The 18,486-nt window shown below is 42.0% G+C and overlaps 1 protein-coding gene across 1 annotated transcript in view; it reads left to right on the forward strand.

Moving 5' to 3' along the window:
* Positions 1 to 17,468, forward strand: part of LOC134343570 (collagen alpha-1(XXVIII) chain-like) — a 131,689-nt gene extending 114,221 nt beyond the window's left edge. Inside the window, exons 15-17 of the mRNA XM_063042315.1 lie at positions 14,421 to 14,489; positions 15,713 to 15,781; positions 17,322 to 17,468. Of these exons, the coding sequence (XP_062898385.1) occupies positions 14,421 to 14,489; positions 15,713 to 15,781; positions 17,322 to 17,402 (219 nt within the window). The 3' untranslated portion in view covers positions 17,403 to 17,468. The remainder of the gene's footprint in view (positions 1 to 14,420; positions 14,490 to 15,712; positions 15,782 to 17,321) is intronic.
* Positions 17,469 to 18,486: the final 1,018 nt, after the last annotated feature.

Here is an 18,486-nt window from a genome sequence, read left to right on the forward strand (position 1 = left end):
TGGACACCACAACAAACTGCAACTGCCCTTCAAATCCTTGGAGGAAGAATTCAAAGTAACAAGAGCCAGAGAAGTGCTACAGTATAGGGACTCAAGTGACCCGAAGGTGGCTACAGCAGGGATCCAAGTGAGGACTGGCAAGAAGTGGAGGGCAGAGGAAGCTGTTCAGGAGGCAGAGGCGAGGCTGCGTCACAGGAGGCTGGTGGGAGTGGTCACACAAGGCCAAGCTGGGCTAGGATCCTTTCCAACTCCCCAAATGGACACCGGAGGGAAGGAAAGGCGTCGTCTAGTTCAGGAGGAGGTGAGAGCAGTAGTGGAGGAGACGAGAGCCTGCAAGGTGGTGGGAATGAAGCAACAGGGAGCTTGGACAAGATGGGAGAATGTGGTTGAGAGGAAAGTGACCTGGGCTGATCTTTGGAAAGCCGAAACACACCACATCCAATTTCTCATCCAGGCAGTGTACGACGTGCTTCCAAGCCCATCAAACCTGCACACATGGGGCAAGGCAGAGTCATCTGCGTGCCCACTGTGCTCCAAGCGAGGAACCCTGGAGCACATCCTCAGCGGCTGTGCAAGGGCACTTGGTGAGGGACGGTACAGGTGGAGGCATGATCAGGTCCTGAGGACCATCGCTGAAGCCGTCAGCGCAGGAGTTGAGTGGGCGAAGTGGTCCCGACCCTCCAAGCAGACCATTGCCTTTGTCAGAGCTGGGGAGCAGCCAATACCTGCCAAAAGAACATCTGCAGGCATTCTGACCTCTGCAAGGGACTGGCAGCTGTTGGTGGACCTCGAAGGGCAGCTGAAGTTCCCCAACCATATCGCAGCCACCACCCTGCGACCAGACATTGTCCTAGTGTCTGAGTCTACTAAGCAAGTGGTGCTGCTGGAGCTGACAGTCCTATGGGAAGATCGCTTGGAGGAGGCCTTTGAAAGGAAGCTCTCCAAGTACGCAGGACTGGTCAGCAATTGTCAGCAGGCTGGATGGAGAGCAAGGTGTCTCCCAGTGGAGGTTGGTTGTAGGGGATTCATAGCCCGTTCTTTAGTTAGAGCCTTCAGCATTTTGAGCGTCGAGGGAGAGAGGAAGAGGAGAGCCATCCGCAGTACCACCGATGCGGCAGAGAGGGCCTCAAGATGGCTGTGGCTCAAAAGAGGGGAGGCATGGAATCATAAGTAGCTAGCCATCTGGACACAAGCTGGGGTCTGATCAGCCCCGGCTGGGTCACCTGGAGGTTGTATGATGTTGAAAGACCCGAAACACCCGATGATTCCAGGAACATCACTGAAGATGTGTCCAGAAGCATCAATAGATGTATGTACACAGTGTAATTGCACTTGCATGCTGGGCCTCTGAAATGATAATACTGAGGAATTCAAACTTGCTGATTCTAACCACCTCTGATCCCCTGATGGGGACTGGCTCATGGGCCTCTGGTTTCCTCTTCCTGAGGTCAGTAATCAGCTCCTTAGTCTTGCTGACATTGAGTGAGAGGTTGTTATTGTAGCACTACTCAGCCAAATTTTCAATCTCCCTCTTACTGTATATGCTGATTCGTCACCACTTCTGATTTGGCTGACATTGATGCTGTCAGCAAATTTAAATATAGCATTGGAGCTGTGCTTATCCTCTCAGACATACAGTAAGCGTAAGGTGAGTGGAGCAGGAGGCTAAGCTCACAGCCTTGTGGCACACCTGTGCTGGTGGAGGAGATATTGTTGCAAATCCAAACTGACTGGGGTCTGTAAGTGAAGAAATTGAGGATTCACTTGCACAAGAATGTACTGGGCCAAGGTCTTGAAACGAGCAGGAATGGCTCTGTGCTTTAGGTATTTCAAGAGACAGGGAGGGAGGTGAAAGAGGTGAGGGAGTAGCATTGCTAATCAGGGATGGTATCACAGAAGCAGACAGTTCAGATGTTGTGGAGAGATTGTCCACTGAGTCAGTGTGAGTGGAAGTCAGAAACAGGAATTGAGCAATCGCTCTATTGGGAGTATTCTATAGATCACCCAATAGCAACAGAGACATTGAGGAACAAATCAGGAGGCAGATTTTTGAAAGGTGCAAAAATAGCAGGGCTGTTATCATTGGTGACTTCAACTTCCCTGACATTGATTGGCACCTCCTTAGTGTAAAAGGTTTAGATGGGGCAGAATTTGTTAGGTGTGTCCAGGAAGGATTTCTGACACAATATGGAGCTATGATATTGTGGCCATTACAGAAACTTGGATGGCTCAGGGTCAGGAATGGTTACTTCGAGTGCCAGGCTTTGGATGTTTCAGAAAGGACAGAGAAAGAGGCAAAAGAGGTGGGGCTTAGCATTGTTGATCAGAGATAGTGTCATGGCTGCAGAAAAGGAGGAAGTCATGGAGTGATTGTCTACTGGGTCTCTGTGGGTGGAAGTTAGAAACAGGAAGGGGTCAATAACTCTACTGGGTGTTTTTTATAGATCACCCAATAGTAACAGGGACAGTAACAGAGGTCCTGGTACATATAGGTACCAATGACATAGGTAGGAAAAGGGATGAGGTCCTGAAAGAAGAATATAGGGAGCTAGGAAGGGAGTTGAGAAAAAGGACCGCAAAGGTAGTAATCTCGGGATTACTGCCTGTGCCACGCGACAGTGAGAGTAGGAATGCGATGAGATGGAGGATAAATGCGTGGCTGAGGGATTGGAGCAGGGGGCAGGGATTCAAGTTTTTGGATCATTGGGACCTCTTTTGGCGCAGGTGTGACCTGTACAAAAAGGACGGGTTACACTTAAATCCTCGGGGGACCAATATCCTGGCAGGGAGATTAGCGGGGGCTACTGAGGTGACTTTAAACTAGAATGGTTGGGGGGTGGGAATCAAATTAAAGCGGCTAGGTGTGAGGAGGTTAGTTCACAACAGAGGGATGGGAACCAGTGCAGAGAGACAGAGGGGTGTAAAGTGAGCGTAGAAGCAAAAAGTACAAAGGGGAAAAGTAAAAGTGGCAGGCCGACAAATCCAGGGCAAGCATTAAAAAGGGCTAAGAGAGTTGTAAAAGAGTGCCTGAAGGCTTTATGTGTCAATGCAAGGAGCATTCGTAATAAGGTGGATGAATTGAAAGTGCAGATTGTTATTAATGATTATGATATAGTTGGGATCACAGAGACATGGCTCCAGGGTGACCAGGGATGGGAGCTCAACGTTCAGGGATATTCAATATTCAGGAGGGATAGACACGAAGGAAGGGGAGGTGGGGTGGCGTTGCTGGTTAAAAAAGAGATTAACGCAATAGAAAGGAAGGACATAAGCCGGGAAGATGTGGAATCGATATGGGTAGAGCTGCGTAACACTAAGGGGCAGAAGACGCTGGTGGGAGTTGTGTACAGGCCACCTAACAGTAGTAGTGAGGTCGGAGATGGTATTAAACAGGAAATTAGAAATGTGTGCAATAAAGGAACAGCAGTTATAATGGGTGACTTCAATCTACATGTAGACTGGGTGAACCAAATTGGTAAAGGTGCTGAGGAAGAGGATTTCTTGGAATGTATGCGGGATGGTTTTTTGAACCAACATGTCGAGGAACCGACTAGAGAGCAGGCTATTCTGGACTGGGTTTTGAGCAATGAGGAAGGGTTAATTAGCGATCTTGTCGTGAGAGGCCCCTTGGGTAAGAGTGACCATAATATGGTGGAATTCTTCATTAACATGGAGAGTGACGTAGTTAATTCAGAAACAAAGGTTCTGAACTTAAAGAGGGGTAACTTTGAAGGTATGAGACATGAATTAGCTAAGATAGACTGGCAAATGACACTTCAAGGATTGACGGTGGATATGCAATGGCAGGCATTTAAAGGTTGCATGGATGAACTACAACAATTGTTCATCCCAGTTTGGCAAAAGAATAAATCAAGGAAGGTAGTGCACCCGTGGCTGACAAGAGAAATTAGGGATAGTATCAATTCCAAAGAAGTAGCATACAAATTAGCCAGAGAAAGTGGCTCACCTGAGGACTGGGAGAAATTCAGAGTTCAGCAGAGGAGGACAAAGGGCTTAATTAGGAAGGGGAAAAAAGATTATGAGAGAAAACTGGCAGAGAACATAAAAACGGACTGTAAAAGCTTTTATAGATATGTAAAAAGGAAAAGACTGATAAAGACAAATGTAGGTCCCCTGCAAACAGAAACAGGTGAATTGATTATGGGGAGCAAGGACATGGCAGACCAATTGAATAATTACTTTGGTTCTGTCTTCACTAAGGAGGACATAAATAATCTTCCAGAAATAGTAAGGGACAGAGGGTCCAGTGAGATGGAGGAACTGAGCGAAATACATGTTAGTAGGGAAGTGGTGTTAGGTAAATTGAAGGGATTGAAGGCAGATAAATCCCCAGGGCCAGATGGTCTGCATCCCAGAGTGCTTAAGGAAGTGGCCCAAGAAATAGTGGATGCATTAGTGATAATTTTTCAAAACTCGTTAGATTCTGGACTAGTTCCTGAGGATTGGAGGGTGGCTAATGTAACCCCACTTTTTAAAAAAGGAGGGAGAGAGAAACCGGGGAATTATAGGCCGGTTAGCCTAACGTCGGTGGTGGGGAAACTGCTGGAGTCAGTTATCAAGGATGTGATAACAGCACATTTGGAAAGCGGTGAAATGATCGGACAAAGTCAGCATGGATTTGTGAAAGGAAAATCATGTCTGACGAATCTCATAGAATTTTTTGAGGATGTAACTAGTAGAGTGGATAGGGGAGAACCAGTGGATGTGGTATATTTGGATTTTCAAAAGGCTTTTGACAAGGTCCCACATAGGAGATTAGTGTGCAAACTTAAAGCACACGGTATTGGGGGTAAGGTATTGGTGTGGGTGGAGAATTGGTTAGCAGACAGGAAGCAAAGAGTGGGAATAAACGGGACCTTTTCAGAATGGCAGGCGGTGACTAGTGGGGTACCGCAAGGCTCAGTGCTGGGACCCCAGTTGTTTACAATATATATTAATGACTTGGATGAGGGAATTAAATGCAGCATCTCCAAGTTTGCGGATGACACGAAGCTGGGTGGCAGTGTTAGCAGTGAGGAGGATGCTAAGAGGATGCAGGGTGACTTGGATAGGTTGGGTGAGTGGGCAAACTCATGGCAGATGCAATTTAATGTGGATAAATGTGAAGTTATCCACTTTGGTGGCAAAAATAGGAAAACAGATTATTATCTGAATGGTGGCCGATTAGGAAAAGGGGAGGTGCAACGAGACCTGGGTGTCATTATACACCAGTCATTGAAAGTGGGCATGCAGGTACAGCAGGCGGTGAAAAAGGCGAACGGTATGCTGGCATTTATAGCGAGAGGATTCGAGTACAGGAGCAGGGAGGTACTACTGCAGTTGTACAAGGCCTTGGTGAGACCACACCTGGAGTATTGTGTGCAGTTTTGGTCCCCTAATCTGAGGAAAGACATCTTTGCCATAGAGGGAGTACAAAGAAGGTTCACCAGATTGATTCCTGGGATGGCAGGTCTTTCATATGAAGAAAGACTGGATGAACTGGGCTTGTACTCGTTGGAATTTAGAAGATTGAGGGGGGATCTGATTGAAACGTATAAGATCCTAAAGGGATTGGACAGGCTAGATGCAGGAAGATTGTTCCCGATGTTGGGGAGGTCTAGAACGAGGGGTCACAGTTTGAGGATAGAGGGGAAGCCTTTTAGGACCGAGGTTAGGAAAAACTTCTTCACACAGAGAGTGGTGAATCTGTGGAATTCTCTGCCACAGCAAACTGTTGAGGCCAGTTCATTAGCTATGTTTAAAAGGAAGTTAGATATGGCCCTTGTGGCTACAGGGGTCAGGGGGTATGGAGGGAAGGCTGGGTTCTGAGTTGGATGATCAGCCATGATCATAATAAATGGCGGTGCAGGCTCGAAGGGCCGAATGGCCTACTCCTGCACCTATTTTCTATGTTTCTATGTTTCTATGTTTCTATCAAGGAGCAGATAGGGAGACAAATTCTGGAAAGGTGTAATAATAACATGGTTGTTGTGGTGGGAGATTTTAATTTTCTAGGAGATTTCTGGGAGATTCTCCAGGCATCTCCCTAGAGTGAGGGGTTTAGATGGGGTGGAGTTTGTTAGGTGTGTTCAGGAAGGTTCCTTTACACAATATGTAGATAAGCCTACAAGAGGAGAGGCTGTTCTTGATCTGGTATTGGGAAATGAACCTGGTCAGGTCTCTCAGTGGGAAAGCATATTGGAGATAGTGATCACAATTCTTTCTCCTTTACCATAGCATTGGAGAGGGATAGGATCAGACAAGTTAGGAAAACGTTTAATTGGAGTACAGGGTAAGCGGAAATATAAAGCTATCAGGCAGGAACTTGGAAGCATAAATTGGGAACTTGATGTTCTCAGAGAAATGTATGGCAGAAATGTGGCAAATGTTCAGGGGATATTTGTGTGGCGTTCTGCATAGGTACGTTCAATGAAACAGGGAAAGGATGGTAGGGTACAGGAACCGTGGTGAACAAAGTCTGGTGAAAATCTAGTCAAGAAGAAAAGAAAAGCTTATGAAAGGTTCAAAAAACTAGGAAATGATAGAGATCTAGAAGATTATAAAGCTAGCAGGAAGGAATTTAAGAATGAAATTAGGAGAACCAGAAGGGGCTTTGAGAAAGCCTTGGCGAGCAGGATTAAAGAAAACCCCAAGTATGTGAAGAGCAACAGGATAAGATATGAGAGAATAGGACCAATCAAGTGTGACAGTGGAAAAGTGTGTATGGAACCGGAGGAAATAGCAGAGGTACTTAATGAGTACTTTGCTTCAGTATTCACTACGGAAAAGGATCTTGGTGATTGTAGGGATGACTTACAGTGGACTGAAAAAGTTGAGCATGTAGATATTAAGAAAGAGGATGTGCTGGAGGTTTTGGAAAGTATCAAGTTGGATAAGTCACTGGGACCAGATGAGATGTACCCCAGGCTACTGTGGGAAGCAAGGGAGGAGATTGCTGAGCCTCTGGCAATGTTCTTTGCATCACCAATGGGATGAGAGAGGTTCCAAAGGATTGGAGAGTTGCCGATGTTGTTTCGTTATTCAAGAAAGGTAGTAGAGATACCCAGGAAATTATAGACCAGTGAGTCTTACTTCAGTGGTTGGTAAGTTGATGGAGAAGATCCTGAGAGGCAGGATTTATGAACATTTGGAGAGGAATAATATGATTAGGAATAGTCAGCATGACTTTGTCAAAGGCAGATCATGACTTACAAACCTGATTGAACTTTTGAGGATGTGACTAAACACATTGATGAAGGTAGAGTAGTAGATGTAGTGTATATGGATTTCAGCAAGGCGTTTGATAAGGTACCCATGCAAGGCTTATTGAGAAAGTAATGAGGCACGTCATCCAAGGGGACCTTGCTTTGTGGATCCAGAATTGGCTTGCCCACAGAAGACAAAGAGTGGTTGTAGACAGGTCATATTCTGCACGGAGGTCAGTGACCAGTGGTGTGTCTCAGGGGTCTGTTCTGGGATCCCTTCTCTGTGATTTTCATAAACGACCTGGATGAGGAAGTGGAGGGATGAGTTAGTAAGTTTGCTGATGACACAAAGGTTGGGGGTGTTGTGGATAGTGTGGAGGGTTGTCAAGAGGTTACAGCGGGACATCGATAGGATGCAAAACTGGGCTGAGAATTGGCAGATGGAGTTCAACTCAGACAAGTGCGAGGTGGTTCATTTTGGTAGGTCAAATATGATGGCAGAATAAAGTATTAATGGTAAGACTCTTGGCAGTGTGGAGGATCAGAGGGATCTTGGGGTCCGAGTCCATAGAACACTCAAAGCTGCTGCGCAGGGTGACTCTGTGGCTAAGAAGGCATACAGTGTATTGGCCTTCATCAATCGTGGGATTGAGTTTTGGAGCCGAGAGGTAATGTTACATCTATATATGACCCTGGTCAGACCCCACTTGGGAGTACTGTGCTCAGTTCTGTTCACCTCACTACAGGAAAGATGTACAAACTATAGAAAGGGTGCAGAGGAGATTTACAAGGACGTTGCTGGAATTGGGGAGCATGCCTTCTGAGAATAGGTTGAGTGAACTTGGCGTTTTCTCCTTGGAGCAACGAAGGATGAGAGGTGACCTGATAGAGGTGTATAAGATGATGAGAGGCATTGATCATGTGGATAGTCAGAGGGTTTTTCCCAGGGATGAAATGGCTATCACGAGGGGGCACATTTTTAAGGTGCTTGGAAGTAGGTACAGAGGAGATGTCAGGGTAAGTTTTTTACGCAGAGTGGTGAGTGCATGGAACGGGCTGCCGGCAATGGTGGTGGAGGTGGATTCAATAGGATCTTTTAAGAGACTCCTGGATAGGTATATGGACCGTAGAAAAATAGAAGGCTATGGGTAAACATAGGTAATTTTTAAAGTAAGTAGATGTTCGGAACAGCATTGTGGGCTGAATGGCCTGTATGGTGCTGTAGTTTTTCTATGTAGACAGGTGGACTAAAGGAGGATCTGTACTGTATCAGGTGCTAAGCAATGAACCAGGTCAAGTGTCAGATCTCTTAGTGGAAGAGCATTTTGGAGACTGTGACCACAACTCCCTTACATTTACCATAGCCTTGGAAAAGGAAGGGAGCAGATGGCTTGGAAAAGTACTTATTTACAGAGAGGGCGAGTTATGATGCATCTAGGCAGGAATGTGGGATTGGATGTACTCAGGAATATGCACAACAGAAATGTGAAGTTTGTTTAGGGCTCATTTGCATGAGATTCTAGATAGGGTTGTCCCAATGAGGCAGGGAAAGGATGGTGGTGTGAAGGAACCACGATTGATGAGATGTGGAACATCTAGACAAGAGGAAGAAGGAAGGAAGCTTACTTATGGTTAGGACATAAGGATCAGACAGGGCTCTGGAGGGTTTCTAGGTAGCCTGGAAGGATCTTAAGCATGGACTTAGGAGAGCTAGAAGGGGGAATGAGAAGGCCTTCTCAAGCAGGATTAAGGAAAAGCCCAGGGCATTCTACATGCATATGAAGAACATGAGAATGACTACAGTGAGGGTAGTATTGATGAGGGATAGAAGAAGAAACATGTGCCTAGATTTGGAAGAGGTAGGGAAGGTCCTTAATGAATACCTTGCTTCAGTATAGTGAATACTTAGTGCGAGGGACCTTGACGTTTGTGAAGACAGCATAAAACGGGCTGATAAACTGGGCATTAAGAAAGCAAATGGGCTGAAACTTTTGAAAAGCATTAGAATAATAAGTTCCCAGGACTGGATGGAATAAACCTCAGGTTACTACAGGAAGTGGGGGAAGATTTTGCTGCATCTGATCTGATGATCTTTGCATCCTCACTGGCCGCTGGTCACCAGATGATTGGAGGGTGGCAAATGTTCCTTTGTTCAAGAATGGGTGTAGGGACAGCTCTGGGAATTATGGACCAGAGAGTCTTACTTCAGTGATGGGCAAATTACTGGAGAAGGTTCTTAGAGACAGGATTTACAAGTATTTGGAGAAGCTGAGGGGCAGGTCATGCCACAGAAATTTAATTTTTTGAGGATGTGATAAACAAATTGACAGAATTAGTGTGGTGTCCACCAGAGGAAATATTAGGCTACTTCTTTTGTGGAGAGATATATATTTAGTGATTGGGAGTTGGATGTAGAGGCTGATGGTTCAAAAATGGCAGTGAGGGGAATTGTGGTAGTCTTTGAGAATGCATGAAATAGCAGAATTGTACAGTGGGAAGAAACCATTTGGTTCATGGAGCCTACATTAGTTCTCTCAAAGAAAAATACAATATTCTTCATATGCCTGAAATTTTGTCTCTGAGTACTTGTCCATTCTTTTTTTGTTAGGTAAACTACCACTGAATTTGTTTCATCACCTTTAGTTATTGTGTTCCCAATCATAACTACAGGTCGATCTCACGTCGGCTCTGGTTCTTTTGTTCTTTACCCCGCCATCTCCCAAACCTCCCACTAAGTCCTTGATAAAATGAAACAAATTTGAGACAGTTTCAACTGGAATGAAGATTGATTTTACATAGAACTGGACCACGCCACACAGGTCCTTTGACCCACGATTACTGCTCCGACTATGGATTTGCAGTCTAAACTAATCCCATCTGCCTGCATAAGATTCATATCCCTCTTCCCTGCCTGTTCATTTGTCTTTCTAAACATTTATTAATATTGCTGTCGGCTTCTACCAATTCTCCTTGCACCTAGCATCCTCTGTGTAAAACAATTTACCTCATAAATCTTCTTTAAGCTTCCCCCGCTCACTTTTAAAACTATAGTATTTACTATTTCCATCCTGGGAAGCCATACTCTGTCCATCTAACCAATCTATACCTCTCATAATTTTACATAACTCTATCAGGATGCTCTCAGTGTTTTGCTATGTTCCTGCAAAAAAAATTCCATGATTGTCCAACCATTTCTTATAGCTAACACTGTCCAATCCAGCCAACATCCTGATAAACCTCTTCCGCAGCCTCTCTGAAAGATTCCATATCTCCTTGTGTCACTTCTTGCTGGGAGGTAATGGATTTGTAACCCTGGATCCCTCTGTACATCAATGCTCTTTCAGGTCCAGCCATTTACAGTGTACTTTCCCTTACTCAGTCTCCCAAAGTGCAACACCTCAAATGAGTTCTTTGAAAGAATGACTAATTCCCTTTTTGCTTTTCTCTTTAATGCTGTAACATTTGCCCACTTCCTTTTGGTAATTTCTGTAGAAGATTTTTTTTTGAGGTAAAAAAGAGGTCATTCAAAAAAGGGAAGGTTTTTGTATGCTGTCTTATCAAGCTGATGTCTTGAGCTGAAATGCCATTTTAGCTTGCATAAATACAAACAAGCATTTTTGTAAAACACATGCCTCAAAACTTGTTAAGGGGCTGATTCCCACTTAAATTACCTTCTAGTGCTCACCAATAAGATTGCATAGAATTCTGGTGGATTTCTGTTCGTCAAATGTTTTCTCCTAAAAGTAGTTTGCTGAATGTCAGTCCATAAATATTGTGGGCTTTTCTTGAAAGTATTGTAACTTACTGCTGGTGGGTTGAAAACAATTTTGAAGTACTGGCAGAGACTTTCTAAGACTATACCAAAACTTGAGTAATAGCTATTCTGAAAAATGATCTGAGCATTTCAGAAAGCAGCGCTGTGTCACTGCACACCATTGGATATCAGGAGATAAAGAGTGCTTAATCTCGGGCAATTCACTAGGTCGCCCTTCAGTCAGTCAAGGAATAGGATGATGTTCTGAGGCCAAGCTGAGACGTACTGGTACAGCAGAGGAGAAGATCAGCAGGACAATGTGCCTTACAGTCCTTCCCCTCTGTGGGTACACCACACCATTTCCTTTCTGAGCCTTCTTCACTAGCTCAGTATGCCATCTGAAGCCTGTGTTACCCGCTCATTTCCTCCATGAATCTTGAAGCCTGCACTCAGCGTACTCCTCACGAGCAGTGGAAGCAGATATATGGAGCTGGCAAATCCTGCCCCACAGAGCTGCTGAATACTGAATCAGCATTTCTGCTTACTGTCTCCAAGCAATATCAAATAATGGTGATCATCAATTTTAACAAAAGTTCTTCACTTAATTTCAAAAGCATGAAACTGAAAGAGTCCTGATGAAGGGTGTCAGCCCGAAACATTGACTGTTTACTATTTTCCATAGATGCTCTCTGGCCTGCTGAATTCCTCCAGCCTTTTGTGTGTATTGCTTTGATTTCAGGTGTCTGCAGTTTTTCTCTTGTTTGTGAAACAAAAATTCCAATTTGTTTTGTTTGTTTCCACACTTTCACTAAAATATTATCCTAATGCTCTACTCGAGCCAGAGCAAGAGCCACTGGTGTTTTGAAGCAGGGAAGTGGGGGTGGGGGTGAGGTCATAAGGAAAGATGATTTAAAGGTAGGCTTTTCATAATTAAATTACAAAAGGGATGATAGTTAAAGGCAAAATGAGTTATACTTGAATAATTTAAGAAGGAGATTTGGAATAAAGGAGGGTTAAATAGTTACATCTGAATGGTATAGTGAGAGGATAATATGGAAAATGTGAAGAGTGGATGCCTTGGTCTGGGAAAACAATGGAGAAAGGAATGTAGACCCCAGAAGATTGGACCTATCCAGTAATCATGTTTGGATGATTCATATCCCAGCCACAAGCTAAGACCACTTTTTCTCCTTTCTTACATTCAAATGTAACTGTTGAGTTTTTTTTTACAATGCTCTATATGGCTCACAAGAACCTGAAGTTTTGTGTTTTCCTTTAACCCAGGTTCTATGTTTTTCATCGGGTAAATCCTGAGTTCTGGGTGAACTTTGTAGAGAGATAAAATTCCTCATACAAATTAGCTGACCTCTGTTTCTTCATACTTTTTTTTACCTTCAATCAAAAAGAAATAAAAGAATCTTTCAGAATCTTCAAGATAATTTAAAATTGAACATGGGATCCTAACTGAAAAAAGCAAGAGCTGCAAATATAAGTTTTTATTCACTTCTGGAATAAGTATTATTTTTTATTTGATACAATCCAGGATTTTCAACCACTTAATGCAGATGTTTGCTTTCTCAATTATTTTCATTTTGTTGACAATTATTCATACTCTTTTCTCTTACACCATTTAATTTTAAGCAGACTTGGACCAATTATTGTCAATTCTAAGATTTTGGAAAACCTACACACCTGCAGTAACGTGTTTTGCATGAGACTTTATAATTCATTCTATTTCCCTTTCAGTGCTAAATAGCATTAACGTTAAAATACTCCTGTGTGCTTTTCATTATTGTTTAACAACTAGCAGTACAAATTTAAAAATACATACAAAAACAGTTCAACAAGGAAAATCACTTATATTCTTTCAAATTTCAGGAACTGAGGACACTTTGTTGACAGGCTCCAAATTTTATGAATGCTAGATTATTCGACACATGAATTAAGACCAAGTCAACAATATAATGTGACATGAGAGTTGGTTACTGTATGTTGGAGGTTAGGAATAAGTGTGACTAGAATATTTTTGACCTTAGGTTATAACCTCAGATCTACTGAAATCATTATAATGCTGAAAGGAAATCCACCAATATCAAATTGTGTATGGAATTATTTACCACACCCTCCCTACTTTTTTAAAAGTTATTGTGCAAAGATTAAATATTCTGGAAACTATTTGATTGAAAAATCTATTGCCTCATTCTGGTAAAGGAAGGAGGAAGGAAAGATTGAAAAAATAATTTATGTTTAATTATACCAGCACTTCCATATTTTCTGAGAACACGAAAGCTAATAAATGACTTCTGAAGGGCAAATAATCTACTATTTTGCATATGCAAGGCTACTGAAGAACCAATAAGATTTTACAAGTGGAATTAGTCTGTTTCAGTGATTTTCACTGAGGGACCAGTGCTGGCCATGATATTGGACCTCTTTTATATTCAGGTATTACTATGTAGTTTATAGATCAAAGTGAACTACCTGTTCAAGCAATAGCATGAATTCAGTTTTTCCTCTCCATGGATGCTAACCTGCTAAGTGCTTGAAGTATTTTCAGTATTGTTTGTGAGCACACTCATTGTCAGCCATCTTGTTCAACCAAACGTGTTTTCAATTTCCCATCTTCAACACTTGTAGTAACGTTTGTGTTTAAAGAAAACAGGCATGTTCAATAAATATGTTTTGACACCAACAAGGAAAGGAGCATTGTCGGATCTATATCTAAAGTTTTGGGCAAAAGATATATTTTTGAATGCGATGAAAAGGTCTTCAATCAGTTATTCAAATCTGGCACTCACAGCTTTTGAGGTTGCTGGGAGCAGAATCAATCATTGCCTTTAAATGGGAATTGGAAGTACACTTCAGGTTAAATAGTTCTCAGAACTTTGGGAAAGGAGTGAGGGTATGGGAGATCTAGGGACAGAATGGACTTGATGAGGCAAGTGGCCTTCTTCAGAACTATGATTTAAAAGATTCATTGAATGTTACAATGATTCCATAAACATATAGAAACACAATTTTCTAAATTGCTCACAGAACAGGATATCCACAGAGTCATAGAGCATAGAAACGGGGACTACAGCCCACCATGTCTACACATCATCAAAAAGAAAACATCTAGGCTAATTGCACTTTGCTTCTTGTTTCCCAGTCAACTCCACCCAACCCACCAAAATTATGATGCACCTATTTGGCTTGCAAGAGAAACAGAGCACCTGTGGTGGACCCACACAGTTGTAGAGACAACATGCAAACTGGTTCAGGATAGAGCAGGGTTTCTAGAGCTGCAAGGCAGCAGCACTAACTGCCGCACACTAACTTCTACCTGAAGCGGACCAGCACCATATTTAGGCAGATCTCACATTTTTATGAATGCTTAAGAACTAAAGTTGCAATATGTTTACTTGAGCATATATATTTTTGATATATTTATTGATTCTGCATGTACTTAACATTTGCAGGGTGACATTGGGTATAGTGGACCTAAAGGCTCTCGAGGAGCTCCTGGAGCAGGACTCAAAGGTGACAAGGTAAGAATATTTGCCGGTCTTTATTTCTATTATGTTAAAATCTGCAAAGAACTCATAGAATGACCCGATTGCTTAACATAGTGTGAAGATACTTTGATCAAGAAGACCACCGATAAAGTCCAATTTTAACTCAGTCAAATGGAGTAATTTGGCTTCAAAACTGTTGTACTAGGGAAATAAATATTTCGCCTATTATTCTTCTCCTTAACATTATATAGAATGACTGCTGTACTGTATTTCTGTGAAGACAGAATGGATTCAGTTCCCATATTTTAGCAAGCTAGTTAAATTTCTTGAGTACATTGTAACCCTCAGCAAATTTCAGATGGGAAGGGAGTTGCTAAGTATGAAACAGACCCCAAGTTTGAGATCTGCCTCTTTCATTACGTTGTTAGCCAAATGGCCACCTGAACTTGGTGCAAACACTATTTTAAAAAGACTTAGCTGATATCCAAACACTTCTATCCAATATCGCTCTCAAAGAATATTGGACCATATTGCATTGAACCCTGAACAGTTGAAAGATGTTTGTAATGCTTCCAAATATCACTAATGAACAGAAAGATCTAGAAGTCATTGAAAAAGATTAAAATAATTAAAAATAAATTTATTTGAATCCATATTTTAACATGTTAGTTAATTAAGGGGCATTAATATTAGCTAAATGAGGAAACACAGGCTTTTTACCTTTACTATTCACTTAGTGAATCAGACCAGCCGATGGATGGCAAATAGATGAGGATTCAGAAGCAATACATTGCCATCTCCTCAGCTCAGTATGTTACAGAATTCCCCAGATCCAGCTAACCGTTGTTCCATTATAGCCCAGTGTTAGTAAGGAGGTGCCCTGATGAATATAGCCATGACTGTAAATATCTGAGGACCAGCATCCTAACTGAACATTGGGAAATTATCCCTTTATTTCCATGTAAAATCCCAGATCCAGCAACACTGATATTGAAGAGAAATGGGGGAGTTTCTAAGAGAAACAAATGTTAATATTAAAAGCAGTAGAAGAAAAATCTAGCATTAAGAAAGTATTTGCACCAATTTAGCACGAAAATACAAAATATAGCTGTGAAGGGCATAATCAAATTCTAACGGGTTCATGTTTTTTACATAACAAAACCTAATTTTTGATGTTCAGTTCATAGATTATCTTTCATTCTTTAAACATTAAGGGAAAATATATTTGAAGATATTTTTGTCTCTGTTTCCCACAGGGCGATATAGGGCATCCTGGACCATCTGGTCCTAAAGGCACAGCAGGAATTGGTTTGCCAGGCCAGAAGGTGATGTAACATTAATCTATTACTTCTCTATAATAGTTATAGAGAGATGCCCTGTGGAATTAAAGCTTATCCTGGAAGCAACTTTTCATCTAGGAGAAACCAGATTTGACACTCTCACCCTGTATTATATCCTGGTTTTGTATGTTGCTGTGTGAGTTCAATGTACAGCAAGTGGAACTCTGATGCTATTGAAAATTAAATGTAGGATACTAGTATAAATTATCAACCACAAAATCGTAATAACATATTTCACAACGGTAACTTATGCACATCTCCCTGAAGATTGGTCCAATCTCAATGCGCCTTATCCAAAGTCTCTTAATCAGTTGGCTCCTGAAGAAAGGATACTGCACAGTTCAGATTCTAGCAGAGGAGTGTTCTCCTTTCCCTGGCCTTTTTCTTGTGGATGAAAACTACTTGTCTTTGAACAAAGAACAGGGAAATCTGTCCTTCTGAACTCTTGAGATATTAATTCTGCATTGTACATATTATAATATTGATAACACAATGTACACATTTTCATATTCAATGCCTATATAAGAAAACTGACTTATTCATAAAGCACATGGACCAAATTTAAATTGGAATACTCTTGACTCTTGATTCTTACTTTCCTGCTTATTATAAAATGTAAGGAGGCCATTCAAACCATCAAGTCCATGCTGGTTCTAGCTGGGTGGTCTCATTTTCTTTCGCCCTACAAAGTGTTCTTTCACACATGTCCATCAACTTCCTACTGTCCCCCCCCCCCCCACTTACACTGTAGGATTACTTATAATCAATATATAATCACATGTTTGGGTGTGGGAAGAAACTGGAGCACCGGGGGGGGGGGGGGGAATGCGCTTGCAGAATATGAATCACGATGTCCTCTCAAATCAGTGCAGAGAGATTTTCTTCCTCTCCTTCACTGAAACTTCTAATAAAATAGACCCTGAATGGAAACCAGAAATGGATTCTGCTGCAGTTCTGATTCTCTGACTGGAGATTGAATCTGACCAGCAAACAGTCTGCCGGAGGGACTCCAGCAGTGTCTGTATAGGGAGGGAAATCGCTGACATTTCGGACTGAAACACTGTCTCAGTTCCTCTCCCCTCACACCCTCACAGATGCTGCTTGAGCTGCTGAGCTCCCCCAGCAGTTCGTAAGTTGTTCCAGTTTTCAGCGTTTGCTTCTCTTCTGTCTCGAATCTGATCACCCTGACTCCTTGTTTATTCTCAAAATCAGAAGTGTATTTCAGTCTCTTGTAGTTTGATTCTACCTTTACATCTTGCACATCCAGTAATTCCACTGGCTTAATTGGTGACTTATTATGTTACTCTACTAAAAAATAAATTACACTGTTAGCATTAACTGCAGTAAAGTTTGGTTTGGTAAAGAATATGTTTTCTTTTGAATAAGAGAGCCAATTAAAGTGACCATCATATACACTATCCAGTGAAGAATATATGACAAGGAACTAAAAACCAGATACATATAACATTGGAAGCCACTTAAGTAACAATGCACTGAAACTTGACAGATTTAATTTTTCATGCAGGGAGACCAAGGCTTTATAGGACCACCTGGGCCAAGAGGTCCAACAGGAGAAGGACTCATTGGAGAAAAGGTACAAAGTTAAATTACTTTCAGGAAATGAACATTTTTTATGGCTTGCATATAGTACCTCAAAGAAATTGGATTGTATTTTCTCATACAGAAAGAAAAAATTGTGGCATAGAGGAATTTAATACGTTTGCAATTTCCATCTGTGTCTTCTGTTCATCTGATACTCTGAAGCAAGTGAAGTAGTGTGCAATAGTAGGCAGTCACACCCGGACACCACTCCTGTGATTATTATTACCACTTCCCTCATGGATAGCATGGGCCACTCTTGCAGAAACAGCACTCTCAGCACATATGGGGATACCTTCTATGTTACTTGTAGGGGTTTTGTGGAACTTAGCACTGGAGTCCAGGAGATATAGATACTCCTCAGGTAATACATTTGACAGAAAAAGTTAATAAGAAGGTAAAAATGGAATATGAAAGTAAGCTAGCCAATAATATTAAAGAGGATACCAAAAGTTTCTTAAGATACATAAAGTGCATGCAAAAGAGAGGCAACAGTGGATATCAGATGACTGGAAAACAATGCTGGAGATAGTAATGGAGGACGAGGAAATGGCAGATGAACTGAATAAGCATCTTGCACCAGTCTTCACTGTGGAAGACACCAACAGTATGGTGGAAATTCTAGGAGTCAGGGCTCATGAAGAGTGTGAAGTTATGATTACTAGGGAGAAGGTTCTTTGGAAACTGAAAGATCTGAAGGTAGATAAGTCACCTGGACCAGATGGTGTGCAGCCCCGGGTTCTGAAAGAGGTGGTGGAAGAGATTTGGAAGCATTAGTAATGATCTTTCAAGAATCACTTGATTCTGAAATGGTTCTAGAAGACTGGAAAATTGCAAATGTCACTCCACTCTTCAAGGAGAGAGGCAGAAAAAAAAACTATGGGTCAGTTAGTCTGACTTCAGTGGTTGGGAAGATGTTGGAGTTGTTTATTAAGGTTGAGGTCTTGGTACTTGGAGGCACATGATAAAATAGACTGTAGTCAGCATTGTTTCCTTAAGGGAAAATCTTGTCTGACGTATCTGTTGGAATTCTTTGAAGAAATAACAAGCAGGATAGACAAAGGAGAATTGGTTGATGTTGTGTACCTGGA

Source organism: Mobula hypostoma, chromosome 3 (genome assembly GCF_963921235.1).
Source record: "Mobula hypostoma chromosome 3, sMobHyp1.1, whole genome shotgun sequence".
NCBI classification, from domain to species: Eukaryota; Metazoa; Chordata; class Chondrichthyes; order Myliobatiformes; family Myliobatidae; genus Mobula; species Mobula hypostoma.